General features: G+C 56.4%; 2 protein-coding genes across 3 annotated transcripts; one reads left to right on the top strand and one right to left on the bottom strand.

Annotated features, from left to right (window-relative positions):
* Window positions 1–423: 423 nt before the first annotated feature.
* Window positions 424–11,493, top strand: P2RX6 (purinergic receptor P2X 6). Of its 2 annotated transcripts, none has more exons than XM_072880289.1 (11): window positions 424–490; window positions 700–771; window positions 4,734–4,955; window positions 5,865–5,958; window positions 6,252–6,332; window positions 7,129–7,270; window positions 7,471–7,580; window positions 8,081–8,174; window positions 9,250–9,315; window positions 10,131–10,208; window positions 11,059–11,493. In XM_072880289.1, the coding sequence occupies exons 4-11, from the start codon at window positions 5,867–5,869 to the stop codon at window positions 11,095–11,097; spliced, it is 702 nt and encodes a 233-aa protein (XP_072736390.1). In that variant the 5' UTR covers window positions 424–490; window positions 700–771; window positions 4,734–4,955; window positions 5,865–5,866; the 3' UTR covers window positions 11,098–11,493. The 2 variants fall into 2 exon arrangements, with proteins under 2 accessions (XP_072736390.1, XP_072736389.1); XM_072880288.1 differs by lacking the exon at window positions 4,734–4,955 and adding an exon at window positions 5,023–5,098 and having other exon boundaries at window positions 430–490.
* Window positions 11,494–12,044: 551 nt separating this feature from the next.
* LOC140660031 (transmembrane protein 17B-like) lies at window positions 12,045–13,856 on the bottom strand. The gene is made up of 4 exons (XM_072880412.1): window positions 13,739–13,856; window positions 13,303–13,406; window positions 12,722–12,835; window positions 12,045–12,281 (listed from the first exon to the last, which is right to left on the bottom strand). The coding sequence occupies exons 1-4, from the start codon at window positions 13,854–13,856 to the stop codon at window positions 12,045–12,047; spliced, it is 573 nt and encodes a 190-aa protein (XP_072736513.1).
* Between the last annotated feature and the right edge of the window lie 1,105 nt (window positions 13,857–14,961).

Here is a 14,961-nt window from a genome sequence, read left to right as displayed (position 1 = left end):
GCGGGGCGGGGCTGCGAGGGGCGGGGCGGGGCTGCGGCGGGAAGCGGGGCAGGGCCGGTGGCCTGCAGTTCCCCGCCGGCCGCCATGGCGGGCGCGGCGCCGGTGGGGCTGTGCCGCGGCCTGCTCGATTACAAGACGACGAAGTTCGCGCTGACGCGGAACCGGCGGGTCGGGCTGCTGCACCGCCTGCTCCAGCTCGGCGTGCTGAGCTACCTGCTCGGGTAGGGCGGTCCCCTCCCGCCGCGGCGAGCCGGCCGCCCCCAGGGCCTGGCCCTGCCGGAGGCGGCGGGGCGGGCCGGGGGTCCCCTCAGCGCGCCTCCCCCCCCCGCCCCTCCACAGGTGGGTGCTGCTGGTGCGGAAGGGCTACCAGGACACCGACCGTGCTCCCCGCGCCGCCGTCGTCACCAAGCTGAAGGGGGCGGCGGTCGCCGAGGCGGGGGGCGCGGGCCGCCGGCTGTGGGACGCGGCGGACTACGCCCGGCCCCCTCAGGTACGGCCGGGCCCCCGCGCTGTGGGCGCTTCAGCCGCCCCGGGGGAGGGAGGCGGTTGGCAAAAGCTGTGGTAAAACCCTTTGGGAAAGGAAAGGCGACGCTAACGTTGCAAATTACAAAGCCCAGAAAAGAACATTTGTTGTTTGTTCTGCTGCTGAGGAGTGTGACGGTGTAAATCCCCTGCTGAAGGTGCCTCCTTGCCTCCTAGGGAGAAAATGTGCTTTTTCTGGTGACCAATTTCATCGCTACAGCCAACCAAGCCCAGGGCACCTGCCCCGAGGTAAGTGAGCTGTGCTGTTCCTTAGCACAGCGCTGCGGTGGGCCTAGATTTATAAAGCCAGTTAGTGCTGCTGCTCTGTAGCTGTACAGGAACTCGGCAGAACCCAGTGCAAGACCAGATAAAGGGAAAAATGGATTTTTATTCCAAACAAAATTGATTCCCCTCATTCTCATCGCTCCATAGATCTTACTCGCTCATTTGCACTTGCTCTGTCATACCTGCGTGAACCAAGACGTGTATCCAAGCAGTCTGGCCAGAATCACTTGTGGTGACCAGAAGGACAAGGGACACGGTCCGTTGGGTCCTCACCAGCTCTCTGGCCTTCTTGAGGGGTGGTGACACTCTGTGACCTTTACAGGCTTTCTACTGCTTTTGGACAGGGGATGCTTTGGGGAGGCTGAGCTGGGTTGCCCCATTGCTATTCCATCTCCACACTGCAGCTGGCATCAGCACTGCCATCCCCAGCTAATACCTCTGTTACCTGTGTTCCTTCTTGAGTCTCACACGAATTCTTGGTTTCTTGACCTGCTGCTCCATTCTCTTATCTCTGTTCTGCCATTTTTCCTGGTGCTTTTACACACACTCCATGGATACCTGTGTCATGTTTCCTTTATAACTCTTTGCTGCACGACTAGGATCCTCTCCCTCTTAGTGTTCTATTTTTAGGAGGAACGAAGCACAAGGTCTAGGTGGTTTTCCCAGTCAGCCAATGCTTAGTGGTATATGTTCTCTGAGAGAAATCTTCCCTTTAAGGCTGGATTCAGGCCAGCTGCTCAACTGAACTCTCCCAAGCTGGACCCTGCTTGGCAGACAGGAGCAAATGTCTTCATAGCTAAGCCACTGCTGGCACCTCGTGCCTGAGCCAAGCACTGTTTGTCCTAATGGTCCCTTCAGCTCTTGCTGTCGTCTTCTGTGCTGTGCCCAGCCTGATCCTGCTTCCCATCTTGCTCTGTGCTGCAGGCTGCTGGGTCGCTCTCTAAATGCAGCCCACGGGCTGCGGGACAGGAGGAGCAAACCCTGGTTTTGGGTCGGGGAAAATAGTGCTAATGAGCCCTCTTTAAAATGTTGAGAACTCCTAAAGTACTGATAGCTGCAGAAACGTCCCCAGGGGAAGACATGTGCCGTAGAGCATTTCAGCACTCTCACAGGCAGTCACGGGCATCTCTGAATGCTTATTTTTGCAGTGTGCAAGCCAAGGATAGAGAGCAGAGCGCTTCATCCCATTACAGTGCTGTGGTGTGTCTGGGTGCCCGTCACAGCCTTCACCCCCATGCTGCTCTCCAGTAGATTCTCAGTTTCTGGCTTTGGGGCTGTAGCTGACATTCATGTTTGGAAAGCTTTGAAGATTTAGCAGTGACAGCTTTTGACTTTGCAGGAAGTTCTGAATATTCTCGATTACCAAAATATTCTGTGCTGGCAGACCAGAGAAAGGTCTGTCTGGGGCCGGTGGCAGCACCCGAACACAGGATGGCTTCTTTTAGCAGCTGATGTCTATGTGGAGCTCACATCTGTGGTTGAGCTGTGACTTGCCTCTTAGGGAGACGTTTCAATGTTGATCTCAAATACTTTGAGTGGTTGGAAACCCTCTGCCTCTATTTGCAAGGTGCTCTGAAGGTTAATGAAGAAGATCAAAATAGACTTGGAGCCAGAAGGCATTAGTCAGTGCATCCACTCTGTCCAGATGCAAGCTCTGGGACTGAGGGACCGTTTCACTTAAATTATGGTCTTTAGCACATCTAGCTGTGCTCAGCTCTTACAGGTCCAGGTGCTGCTGATGGGTGTGCAGGTGAATGGCACTGGTCCCAGCCCCAGCAAGACAGGTCCGTGTCCTAAGGGGATGAGGGGGGTGCTGGATTTTGGGAGAAGCCTCATCCTTCTTTGCTCACGTGTGATACTACTGGTGGTTTACTCTCCAGGAAGGTTCACTTTGCTTCCTGCCCCCAGGTACATGGCTGCATAGCTGTCGAGGGCTGGGAATCAGCAATTGTTTCTGATAAGATTAAGAATAAAGTCATTCTCTACCCACATATTTGTGATGACAGAAAGTAAATAGAAACCTTTTAGCCCTGACGTTCCTAGTGTTTATGCATAGATCTCTGCTGTCAATGCAAGCACCTCTTTGCTGCCCCTGTCTGAAATCACTCCTGTCCCAGGAACACTAATGCTACAAACTATGAGCAGCATCTGAGCTCTGCTGTGAGCACCTTGGGGATGTCTTCTAAAAAGTGTAGTAGTTCACCTGCTTGTCAAGAAACCTGCTTTAAATGCTGGTGCGCTTATATTGCTGTCCCATTCCAAACCTGCAGTTCTTGGGTAGGTTCCTGGAAAAATTAGTTACTCCTAATTTTCCCAAGTTTTTAGACCCTTACACAACCAAGATGCAGCAATGGTTTAGAGAGTTTTAGGAGCACAGATCCAGCGCCCCGTGAGGTCTTTTAACTGAGTCTAGATCTCTTTGCTTCTCTCACAGTGCGCTTGTGGCACATGTAACCTGGTTTGGATCATGCCTGTGGAGAATGCCAACACTGACAGATTTTTCAAGGCTCATTTCCACTAAAAGGTGGTAGGGGAGGTTGAAACCTTCTTGGCCAGGTTTTAGGTTTTCTGTAACACCATCATAGAGTTCAGTACCTGAATTTCTCCCAAGCTTTGTAGCTTGCATGTCCTGGACACCCAGAAGTGTTTGTTGGCCAAGTGGCACTTGTCATATCTTGTTACCTTCAGAAGGGACTGATACGCTCTTCTGCAAATATCTGTTGTCTGGGTCCTTCTGAAGGCTGAATCCTTGACATCTGATTTGGATCCAGCATGACAAAGTTCTCTCATAAGTGCTTATTACAGCATTGTCAGGTGGGTGCTGCAAGTTATGAGTGGGCCATCAGTGGGGGTGAGGGGCATGAATCTGGTGTGACCCTTCTCCAGCAGTTGGGCAGGACTCTGTGGTCCCTCCAGTAGTCCTGCGGGCTTGCCCTTAGATACCCTGCCTTGCTCCCAGGCCACCTCCTCCCTGGCTCGTCTGGCCCGATGTTTGCTGTGAATCACCCGTTCCCATGCCCACCTGCACCCGCAGCAGCTGGCACCCAGGCACTCGGGTCCCTGTGACGACCAGTGGTCCCACTCCAGCTGCTGGCACTCAGACCCCCCATGCACACAATGTGCATACAGAATAGAGCCCCTCACCCAGGAAAGTAGTTAGAAATAGAGTTTAGTCCGAAGACAGGACAGACTGTGCTGATGGGGCAGGGCGTGGCAGGACCAGCATACTGACCAGCCAGCTCTGTACATACAACCAGTCCTCTGCATCCTTTTATCCCTCTTTTTTCCAATATTTGTTCCGTCTTGGATCACCTAGATCCCTCCTTTTCCGTGCCTTTTCTTCCTCCCTAAACATCCCATCCCCTAAACATCCTGTGCAATCCGAAAATGCTCTTCTCCTGCATCCCATAATGATTCCCATAGCCCTAGGCAGTGACCCCCCCCACCCACCCAGCCCAAAGGTGCTTCAGAGAGCTGCTCCTCTTAGCACATTGTGGTGGGTTTTACACCTGGAACAAGGGGCTGAGGCTGTCCTGGGAGGGCCTGGACAGATCCTGCTTCTTCTGACTCCACGACTGGGGTTTGCCCACCTGCCTTTGGGTCTCTGTGCCCCTCTGGGCTTGGGAAGGTGGATTTCTGATGGGCTGGTGACTCCTGCGATGGCCTGGGAGTAGCTGGGAGAGGGTGACCTGTATTTCCCCACCTGCCATCATCTCTCTGTGTTTGAATAGGAGCTTTTTGCTGCTCCTGGCAATCAGGTGGGTCAGAGTGAGGGTGAAGCTTCCCGTGTCTCTTGTAAAACTTGTGTTATGCTGTATTTAGGGTCTCTTCAGCTCTTCCCCGAGGGAACTGTGGTGGTGCTTTACAAGGTGCTTAATGGGCTCTGCCATTAAGGCCCTCCTGAACCCATGTGTGCTTGTTCCCAGTCCCAGCCGAAAGGTCCGAGCTAGCTCCTGAGGCTTCCTCCGCCTCTGAGGTGGAGGAGGCGAGTGCCCCAGAGAGTGTGGAGACAGGTGGGAAGGATTGCCCCTCGGAGATGCCTCTCTCCTTGCTGGCTGGAGGCTGCCCAGGTTCTGGACGTGGTGGATGTCTTCTGTAAGAGTTTGGGACGTGCTTGGAGAAACAGGAGCAGCAGCGCAGAAATGTGGGTGAGTGACCGCATGGCCTCAGGCGGCTGCACAGCGCAGTAACAGCACTTCTCTCTGTCTCTCTCAGAGCCCCTCTGTTCTCGATGCGATGTGCACAGAAGATGCAGACTGTCCCATGGGAAACCCAGTGGTTCGTGGCAATGGTACTGGGTGTTTTGCTAAAAAAAAAAATAAAATCATTTAATTTGTCATGTTTGGTAGCCAACAGATTCACAAAGGTGCCTGATTGTCCGAGTTCAGAGTTTTTGTAAGTGTGCACGGAAGTGCTCTCCAGCCATTTATTCTTGGCAAAACCTTACAGTGACCTGTCACAGCTGAACGAGCAGGTGCTGCGGGCGCAAGGCGCTGTCACAGCAAACACAGGGGTGCTTTGTTTCTGATGGTGGCTGCTGGAATTGAAACCAGTGTGCCATGTGACTGGCAGGTTTTCCTTTTGTAATAAAACCTGGTTTTTATTTCATGCTGATTAATATTAGCAGTCCATGTGAGTTCAGCTGGAAAAGGATACTTCAGCTCTAGGAGGTCGGTTGCCAAAGCTTTGTGTGCAGGATTGCCCCTGTGTTCCCACCCGGGGAGCAGGTTGATTCAGCAGCCATGGGGCAGGAGAGGCTGTGCTGGACAGACAGGCACTGGCAGCAGCAAGCAGCTTCTTGTCTTTGTAAAACAGCTCCTGTCGTTCGGCCTCAAGGGGAGGTTTCACAGGGAAGTTGTTGGGTGGGGAAAGCACTGAAGATGATCCCAGGGTTGTCTTTGTGGTTCAGGTTTTGAGAAGGCCAGAACAAGCCTGTGGCCAGGGCAGTATCCCAGGAGGGGAGCTGTGGAGAAGATGTTTCGAAAAGAAATAGTAAATTTCTTTAGTAGAAATACTATAGAAATAGAAATAGTAGAAATACATTGTCTCATTTCTAGGGATGAAAACTGGGAAATGTGTGATGTTCAACACCACCCATTCCACCTGTGAGATCTATGGCTGGTGTCCTGTGGAGAATAACACCCTGCCCAGGTATGGCACAGGGTCAGGGGACAGCAGGCGTTGAGAGCTTTGGTTGCTTCTCTCTGTGCTCTGTGTAACCAGGGGCCTGATTGTACTTGCCCAGGGGGGAGCCAGGCTCAGGGAGATCTTTGACATTGATCTACCGGTCAGTTAAGCCCAGAGAACTTCACGCAAGAGCATTTCTTGCAACTGTTTGTTGTAGCCAAAGTTCTGGGATCATGGAAGAGACTGCAGAGCGAGGGGAGTGGGGACATACCTTGGCTGCTGTGCAAAATTTGACTTCATTGGTGGTTGTTTTCCAGGAAACCTCTACTGGCTGAGGCAGAGAATTTCACTCTTTTTATAAAAAATACTGTCCACTTCACCAAATTTAATTTCTCCAAGTAAGTATGATGCTCCTCCAGCTGGCCTGTACATGCAACTCAGTCCAGCCTCTGTGCTGAGCTTGTCTGCCTAGGGGCTGAGCAGCCAAGGTGTCCAAGAAGCCGTGTGCCGTCCGGGACGGGTGGTGGCTTGGGCAGTTACGGTTCAGGAGGGTGTTCAGGAGAATGCCAGTCGTTTTGGCAGCACATGTGTTTGCAGATATAAGAGCAATGGGATGGGAAGCCCCTGGATAGAGGGACTGCTGAGCTCCCAGCTGTCTAGAGCACTGCAAACAGAGCACGACAAGGCCAGTCATTCCTAAGGTCTCATTTTACCCCATATACTTTTGCATTTTAGTCTCTGCAAAAGGGCTGCACTGGCCTCACAGCCCCAGACATGCTGACTGTGCTGCCTTTCTCTGGCAGGAGACATGGCTTGGGGCAGCTGAACTGCCCCTGTTATCACCCCTAGAGTTGTAACTCAAGCTGGGTCATTACATCTCAGAGCGATGGGAGCTTAGTGCCAGGAAAGAAAGAACCACAAAGGCAGAGGTGGAGGAGAGGAGCTGGGAGGGGAAGGACCATGGCAGGTGCTGTAAAGGGTGATAACTCCACATGTGATTCCTCTGGGCCAGTTTCCCTCCACCCTTTCTCCAACTGAGGCTTTAGGAGAGGCAATGACTATCTCGCTCTGAAGCAGGAGCTTTAGTGGTCCCACTCCAGCAGGAGGGTCTCCTTTCCAGTCCTGCAGCAGGGCTCCTTGTCCTCCCACAATCCACTCCACCTGTGACAGCTCCCTGTCCCTTTCCTGTCTCAGGTGCAATACTTTGCAAACCAATGACCCCACCTATTTCAAGAGCTGCATGTATGATCCGTTCTTCAGCCCCTCCTGCCCCGTCTTCCGTGTCCGTGACATGGTGGAGGCAGCTGGAGAGACCTTTGGGGACCTCGCACTGCTGGTATGTGCTTTTTCTTTAAAAGTATGGAAGATGACTGCAAATTCCCCAAGGGCATGGGCAAGGGGTGGGGGACAGGACTGACCCCTGAAATGCTAAAGGAATGAGGTGGTCTCTCTGTGTGATCTGTGAACACCTGAACAGTAAAGCACTCAGCAAGTCTCCGGTCCTCTGCTTCTCCTGCAATAAAATGTGTTTTGCAGGGTGGGAGCATTGGAGTTCGCATCGAGTGGGACTGTGACCTGGATTACCCTGCTGCCCAGTGCCAGCCGCAGTACTCCTTCAGCCTGCAGGACAGGAGGTACAATTTCAGGTGAGGGTGCTGGGACAGTGGCCAGATGGGTCTGTGGGATGAGCACGTGGCAATTGTCCGAGATCTCGGTTTTCCCGAGTGATGCTCTGAAAGGAGCAGCAGGGACATCGGGACATGGTAGCTCAGCGCAGGGTCTGTTGGTACCGGGGTGCCGTGGTAGTTCCCGCACCTTGTAGCTCTGCTCTGTTTGGAGCTGTGCAAGGCATTACCTGCCTGAGGGCAAGGATGTGTGGCTGTCCATGCCCATGCTGACCCTGGACTGGACGCAGCGGGAGCTGTGTGCTCCCAGTGACCCCGGGCTGGGTGCTGAGTGGATGCTGATGCCAAGCTAGTGAGCCATGGCAGCATGTGCATCACCCATGTCCCAGCCCGCTGGAGGACACAAGGTGTGCACAGGCATGTGGTAGCCCCAGCAATCATGCAACGCTGGCAGCCCTCTTCCCTCACTGCCTGTGCAGAGCTGCCGTGGCTTTCTGAGCCACATCCAATGTCTCCTGCAGAACTGCCTCCTACTACTGGGACTCCCAGCGGCAGCTCTACCGGAACCTGCTGAAGCTCTACGGCATCCGCTTTGACATCTCCGTGCATGGCCAGGTACTGTCTCCTCTGCAGACTCTGCATGTGCAGTCCTGGCGGCCTTGGCACCGGGACTGACTCCTCGCACCGCTCCCTGCTGCTCTCTCCTGCAGCCAGCCCCATGGCTTCCTGCTGGCATCGCTTCTCCCCACCATGGTGAGCTCTTCCCCTCTTTCCAGAGTTTTCCAAGCAGAGCAGGAAATAATGGTCTCTCCCATTTGAAGATAAACTTCTTGGTAATGCCCTGAGCAGGGAGGCTTCCCTCGTTGAGGATCGGACATGGGTGTTGTGAAGTGCTGGGTCCTGTAGGCAAGGTGAGCTTGTCGGGGCAGAGGGCCTGTGGGCATCTCTGAGGGTCTCGTAGTGGGAGCACTCTGGCAAAGATCAACCTGAATTTTTCTGAACCTGGAGAATTAATCCCTTCTTGATTACCTGTACCCTCAGGGAGAGGAGGCATGGGCATTATCATGGCTGATGCTAGTCTGTGCAGCATCACTGAAAAACTCAATACTCAACTGCGCAAGATGGAGCCTGCGTTAAGAGGGCTTGCCACCCTGAGAGATGTCCACAGCTGGTCTGTCGTGCTTAGCAGTGGTCTTTTCACCTGAAGAGGGTGAAGCATGCAGTGCAGGACAAGGGTGCACCACTTCGGGGTGGTGAGACCAGGTCTGGGAGGTGTGGAGTAGGAGAGAATAGCCAGGAGAGAGAGACAGGAACCCGAAAAATCTTTCCTCAGAGATACCCAACTCATTTGAGCAGAGGGGGCTGCATCACGTCAGGGCCATGTTTGCTGTTAGCTGGGACGTAGTTCTGTGGGTGGCAGCTGCTGGGGTCCTGCAGCAGGAGGGCAGCTCCCACTGTGCCTGCAGGGGTAGGCGAGTCACGACGGGCCTCAGTCCCTTCTTTGACAGCCAAAGGGGTTTTGAGTCAAGGCAGTAGCAGTCAGGTTCCTACAGCTGGGCATGGAGAAATGTCCCCGGTTTCCTCCAGCACCTCCCTGGCTTTAAGCACGCTGCCCAGCAGGGCTTGTCCCACAGCCCTCTCACCACTCTCCACCCTCTGTCTTCCCCCTCCACCCACTGTTTCTCACCAGGCTGGGAAGTTCAGCGTAATTCCTGCTGCCGTGAGCTTCGGCACCAGCATCGCATTCTTTGGTGTCGTGAGTACTCCAGATATGCTCTTTTCCTCTGATCCATGGGTTGGGATTTGCCACTCCTCTGTTGTTTACCCTGCCTGCCTGCCTGGGCGCAAGGCTTCCTGGGTGCCTGCCAGCCCAGGAGGGGAGATTGTCTGGCAGGGTGTTAGCTCCCCTTTTCCTGTTTGTGATCGTTAGCAGTAATGACACTGCCGGATCAAGGATCCTGAGCACTGTCAGGGGCACATCTCATGGAGGCCGGGTGTTTGTGTTGACCCTAGGAAGGCGCATCACTGGGGCATTGCTGGCTGGTCTGCTCCAGCTGTCTCGGCCAGGAGAGAGCACCTCCTCCCTGTGTTTCTCCCCTGACTCTAAAGGGAGCCAGTGTCCGGCTCCACTACAGACATGGCGCTGCAGTCATCGAGACGGGGCAGCCCCTTGTAGAGCCACCTCTGTGGCTCTTCCCTTTCAGCAGAGTAACAGGGAGCCTGGACTCCCCCACCTGCCCCCTCTTTCCTCCCAGAAGTGCTCGTCCCAGTCCCTTATGTGGCTGTGGTGGCGGCTCGCTGCTTGACCAGCCCTCACCCTGCGTCCGTGCATTGCAGCCCGGATGATCGCGTCTAACCTCCTGTGCAGCTAATGGGAGCAGGCTGGGTCAGAGAGGACTTGGTGGAGCTGCCTGGGTGGCCTGGGCCAGAGGCAGGTCAGGCTCGCTGCCCCCGTGCTGGAGTTTGGTCCACAGCCGGTTGCAGAGCTTGGTGGAGGCTGGGGGCAGAGGGCCTGGTGCTCCTGCAGGAAGTTTCAGTGCTGACTGCCCTGCTGTGTTTGCCTGTCTCCAGGCCACGGTGGTCTGTGACCTGGTTCTGCTCTACCTGGATGCGAAGGCTGACTTCTATTGGAAAGAGAAGTTCGAGGAGGTAAGGATAGGGCCGCTTTGGAGAGATGAGGTCGGAGTGAAGTTTTGTGAGCGTTTGTGAGCGTTTGTGAAGTTTTTATATGCCCTTTGGTTAAAACTCAGTTCACAAGATCTGGGAAAACCCCGGTGGAGTTGTTCTTAATCTCCACCTCTTGGGCTTGGTGGCTGGTCTGAACTGATCCTGACAGAGATTCAACTCCTACATGTTTAATGACAACAGGCGGCTGAGTGGAAGAGGGACCCAGCTGGTGCCCAGACTGCAGGGAAAGCTGCATGACCTCAACTACTGTTAGAAACAAGGAGTCCCCAAGGGGACCTTACCGTAGAAACCTGACCTAGCCCCACATTTATTCACCCTCTTCCAAACTGAATCTGTCCAAACTCCATGTGGAGAGAGGGCAGCTCTTCAGAGCATGCCCTGATGCTGTGTCGGTGCTGACGCTGCAGTTCAGTGACAGGTTTTCTTGCCGTGTGTGATTCCCACTTGGGCACTGCCCGGCCCTGGTGAATCAGGGGGCTGCAGGGTGTGGGCTGGGAGACCCCCACAGAGCGGGAAAGCTCTGTGGCTTTATCTTTGATAAAGATAAAAGATAAAGCTCTTTGGCTTTATCTGGTCAAGCCTTAGAAACCTCTGAGGACAGAGATCCCCCAGCTCCTGGTGAACTGCCCCAGGGCTGCACCATCCTACTGGGGAAAAAAAGTTGTTCCTATTGCCTGACCTCAAATCACAAGTGGAGTGGGGGTCTCAAACGATGAAGCCGGGTGCATGGGACTGAGCAGAACAGCGCAGGGCCACCTGCCTGGGCTGTCCCCTTGTCTAGTATACCAAGATGCCCCTATTCATTTCGCAGGCAAAACCCCCTAAAGGTAAGACTGAGGCTGCAGCTTAGGGACATCGGGAGTGCTCCGCCACACGCACTCTTCACTCCGGAGCAACCTCCAGGCAGATGCGATGGGGGCAAGGCTGCACTCCCCAGGTGGAGGTGGCCCAGTTCTGGCCCCAGTGTGTGCTGCTGGCGTTAGGGTCTGCCTTTCCTGGAGAAACACTTGCATCGGTAGAAGTTCTTGGCCTCTGGAGCACACATGTGCAGCTCCCAGCACTGATGGGCCAGTGACCGAGCAGAGCCGTGCTGCAGAGCTGCTGCAGGAACTAGAGCTTGCTGGGAAGTGACTGGCCCATGCTCAGCACAAGAGGCTTAAAGCACTTTGCATTTCTTCACATTCCCCATGGCCGTGGGCCTTGACTTCCCATGAAAAACAGGGATGCAATGAAATAAAGCTGTTCAGAAAGCAGGAGGTGGCTCTGCTCTCTCTAGCCCTGGGGGTGGCTCTGAAGGCTTTGTGGTGCCGCTCTTGTGCCTCACAGCACCCTCTGTGCTTCCAGCGGGCATGGCTTCACGGGAGCCCCCCACATCCTTGGGAGCTCCCCAGGGAGTAGCAGGGCTGCCCCCCGCCTCCACTTCAGCTAGGCTCAGGGAGGGTTAAGGCAGCAGCCCTGGGCTGGCACTTGCTTGCTGGGGGGTGCGGTGGCTCCTGTGACCCCTGGTTCCTGCCTCCTGCCACGGCTGATGCTCAGCGAGGACCAGTGCAGCCCTGGGGTGAGCCTGAGCCTTTCGGAGGTGCTGAACCCTGCACTCTCACCTGCCCCGGGCTGGGTTGGCCTGGTAGGGCCAACCTAGGGCCAATCCAGGGCAGGGACCAGCCTGGTCCACGTCTGTGGGGTGCTCTGGGAGCTGCCCAGCTCAAAAACACAGTGTGTGGAGGCGCAGCGGGGCTCTGAGGGCCGTTTAATGCTCCCTGCTGGGACTGACTGTGGGGAGAGAGGGGTCCCGCAGCATCACCCCTCCTCAGCTGCCTGTCCCCCCGTGCCCCACTGCCCAGGCCGTCCCCTGCCGCCCTCCTTGAACTGCCGCAGGTAGAACTGTGCCGCCAGCTGCTTGGTCATGGTCTTCAGCGCAAGGAAGGCAGCCGTGATCTCGGCGACGAGGAAGGCCAGGAAAAGGCTGTGCACGGCCATCTCCAGCGGCAGGCGGATGACATGGCTGTCTGTCAGCAGGAAGAGCAGGAGGGGGAGCTGGATCAGGAAGGAGAGGAGGAGGAACCCGGCCAGCTCAGGCACCTGTGGGAGCAGAGGCCAGCGGTGGTGTGGGGGGACCTCTCTGCCCCAGGAGCTCCCTGCATCGGCCACTCAGCTGGCCTCGGCACCCGGGTACCGGGCACGTCCCTGCCACGCAGAGCTGTGCCTGGATGTGGTCGGATGCTGCCAAGCCCAGTGCCGGAGCGTCGCACCCACAGCACAGGGGAATACAGCAGGAGAGTGAGCGGGTCCCCTTCATCCCATGCCTCCAGGTCCTGCCTGCACCCGCAATTCCCTCCCAGGACGGCTCCAGGCAGGACGCCAGGAGAAATGAGCACTCGGGTCCCGGGCATCCAGCATAGCCCCAGCTCCCCCAGCAGCGCCATCCCTCACTGAGCACAGGGGACTTGTGGCCAGGGCAGAGGGATGGCGCTTACCTTCTCCTGCAGGTTCCCCACGTAGCCCAGGTAGAGGCGGGAGCCCTCCGCCAGCACGAGGATAAGGAAGGCAGAGACCAGCAGGAACTGGTAGTGCCGAGGCAGCAGCTGGTACTGTAACGGGAACACAGCCTCATCCCAGCCGGCACCGTTCCCTGTGCCCCGTGCCCAGTTTCCCATCCCCTGCACTCTGTGCCCAGCTCCCTGTGCCCACTGCCCTGTCCCCTGTGCCCCGTGCCCAGCTCCCTGTGCCCTGCTCCCCGTGCTCTGTGTCCCGTGCCCTCCTCTCCATGCCCTTCTCCCCGTGCTCTGCCCGCTCCCACCGGTGCTGGTGCCCAGCCCTGCCCGCTCTGCCCTCCCAGTTTGACCTTCCCTGCCTGGGAAGTTCAGTGGTTCTTCTCAAGGTATCCACTTCTGGGAGCTGGAGACCAGCCATCTTGTCTTGTGGGGGACAGGGCATTTTGCTCACGTGTGCGGGGACCCATTAATTTTGAAGAGGCTCCCCTCTCCCCTGCTCAATGCCCAGGGAGGGTGGGTGGGAGCAGGCTCGCCCCCCCACCACGTGCCCCACGGGACAGTACCTTCAGCTGCAGCATCATCCCCTCAGCCAGGCACCAGGCCGGGAAGTAGTAGACGTTGAAGTAGAGCATCATCTGGAGGGGCAGGCTGGCCAGCACCTCGTGGGCTAGGCAGGGCAGGCAGGGGTGGGCAGGGCTGCCCAGCACCCCCAGGGTCTCGCTGCCCAGAGGGAACCCCTGCCTCGCAGCTAGTGGAGGGGAGAGCGATGGCCCCTGCCATGCCTGGGGACACAGCTGGGCAGCAAGAACGGCTGTTTGCAGCAAAGGCACTTATTTTTGCCCCCCTTCATCCATGGGTGGGTGCCAGGACCCTTCGGGTGCTCCCAGCCCAGAGGCACCCGGGTGCTTTGGTGATGTGCTGAGCAGGCTCGCAGTGATGAAGCAACAGCACCCCCCCCCCCCCCCCAACTGCTCTGCCGCCAAGCCCTGCTGCCCGTACCTGGGTGGTAGGTGTGGGCAGCGCCGCTGTCCCGCGTCTTGTTGTTGGTGAAGAGGGAGCTGCTGAACACCGCCAAGCCCCAGCGGAGGTTGGGGGGCAGAGGGGTGTGCGCAGCCATGGCCGCCAGCTGAGCCCCACTCGCCCCGGCCCGGCTCAGCCGGGATTAGCCAGAAGGTAATTAACAGGATGACAGGTCGGGCTAATGCGTAGGGCCACCCGGCCATTGGCTCCCCGGGGACAGGGCTGCTGAGCTGGGAGGAGGATGTGGGGAAGGAAAATTCCCCCCTGGGACACCAAGCCCACACAGGAGCCCCAAGGATACAGACAGCCTCCCCTCCGCAGCAGCTTGCGGGGGTGAGCAGCAGGCTGTACCCATCACCATGACAGGGACATGGTGGTGTCCCCCACCCGTACACCCTGCGGGCAGCACTCTGCTCCGCCACACCCTCTCCCAGCTGGGTCGTACCAACGTAATTATTGCTCAAAACTCCCCGACAGACGGGGATGCCCAGGGGATAGTGCTGATGGCCAGAAATGCTTCTTCAATGCCTCCAGACTCATGGAGCATTCTACCCATCACTGTGAGCTTCCCTGCTAACGGGCTGTCCCTGTGGGTCTCCATGCTGCTCAGCGTCCCCAAGCCCCATCCAGGCTCGGGGGTCCTGGGGAGGGCAGTGGGGATCGGTGTGTGCGAGAGGGTGGTTGAGCTGGAGGTGCATGGGAGGGACAGGGGATGGTGTTTTGGGGCCTTCATGGTTAGTCCTACCCAATAGGCATGGTCTCATCTCATGATCTTCAGCCTCCAACCCATCCCAGAAGGTGCATCAGAGCAGCTGCTGCAAATATTGGGGGAGAGAGTACCGTAAATGTGGTCCTTAAGGGCCAGGCACTGGCAAGGGACATGAGAAACCAAATAAAAAGAGGATTCTTCTGCTTGATAAAGCCAAAATGAAGCTGCAGAGCTCATTGCCATATGCTGCCAAAAAAACCACCTGGGGCCAAAAGCGTGGTTAGACCAATGCATGACTGGCTGAGTCCATCAAGGGCTTCCATGCACAAGGACCCAGTCTCTCAAGGCAGGTCCATGCTGTGAGCACAGCCCAGGGCGCGTGTCCTTTCTCCAGCTCTTCTGAGCAGCTGTGACACCACAGTGTGGCCCCACGGCCTGGCTCAAGGCAGCTGCTCCCCTGTCCTTACATTACTGGTAAAAAAAACCCCAAAAA

Source organism: Ciconia boyciana, chromosome 15 (genome assembly GCF_034638445.1).
Source record: "Ciconia boyciana chromosome 15, ASM3463844v1, whole genome shotgun sequence".
In the NCBI taxonomy this organism is placed as follows: Eukaryota; Metazoa; Chordata; class Aves; order Ciconiiformes; family Ciconiidae; genus Ciconia; species Ciconia boyciana.
This window is presented reverse-complemented; position numbering and strand designations above follow the sequence as displayed.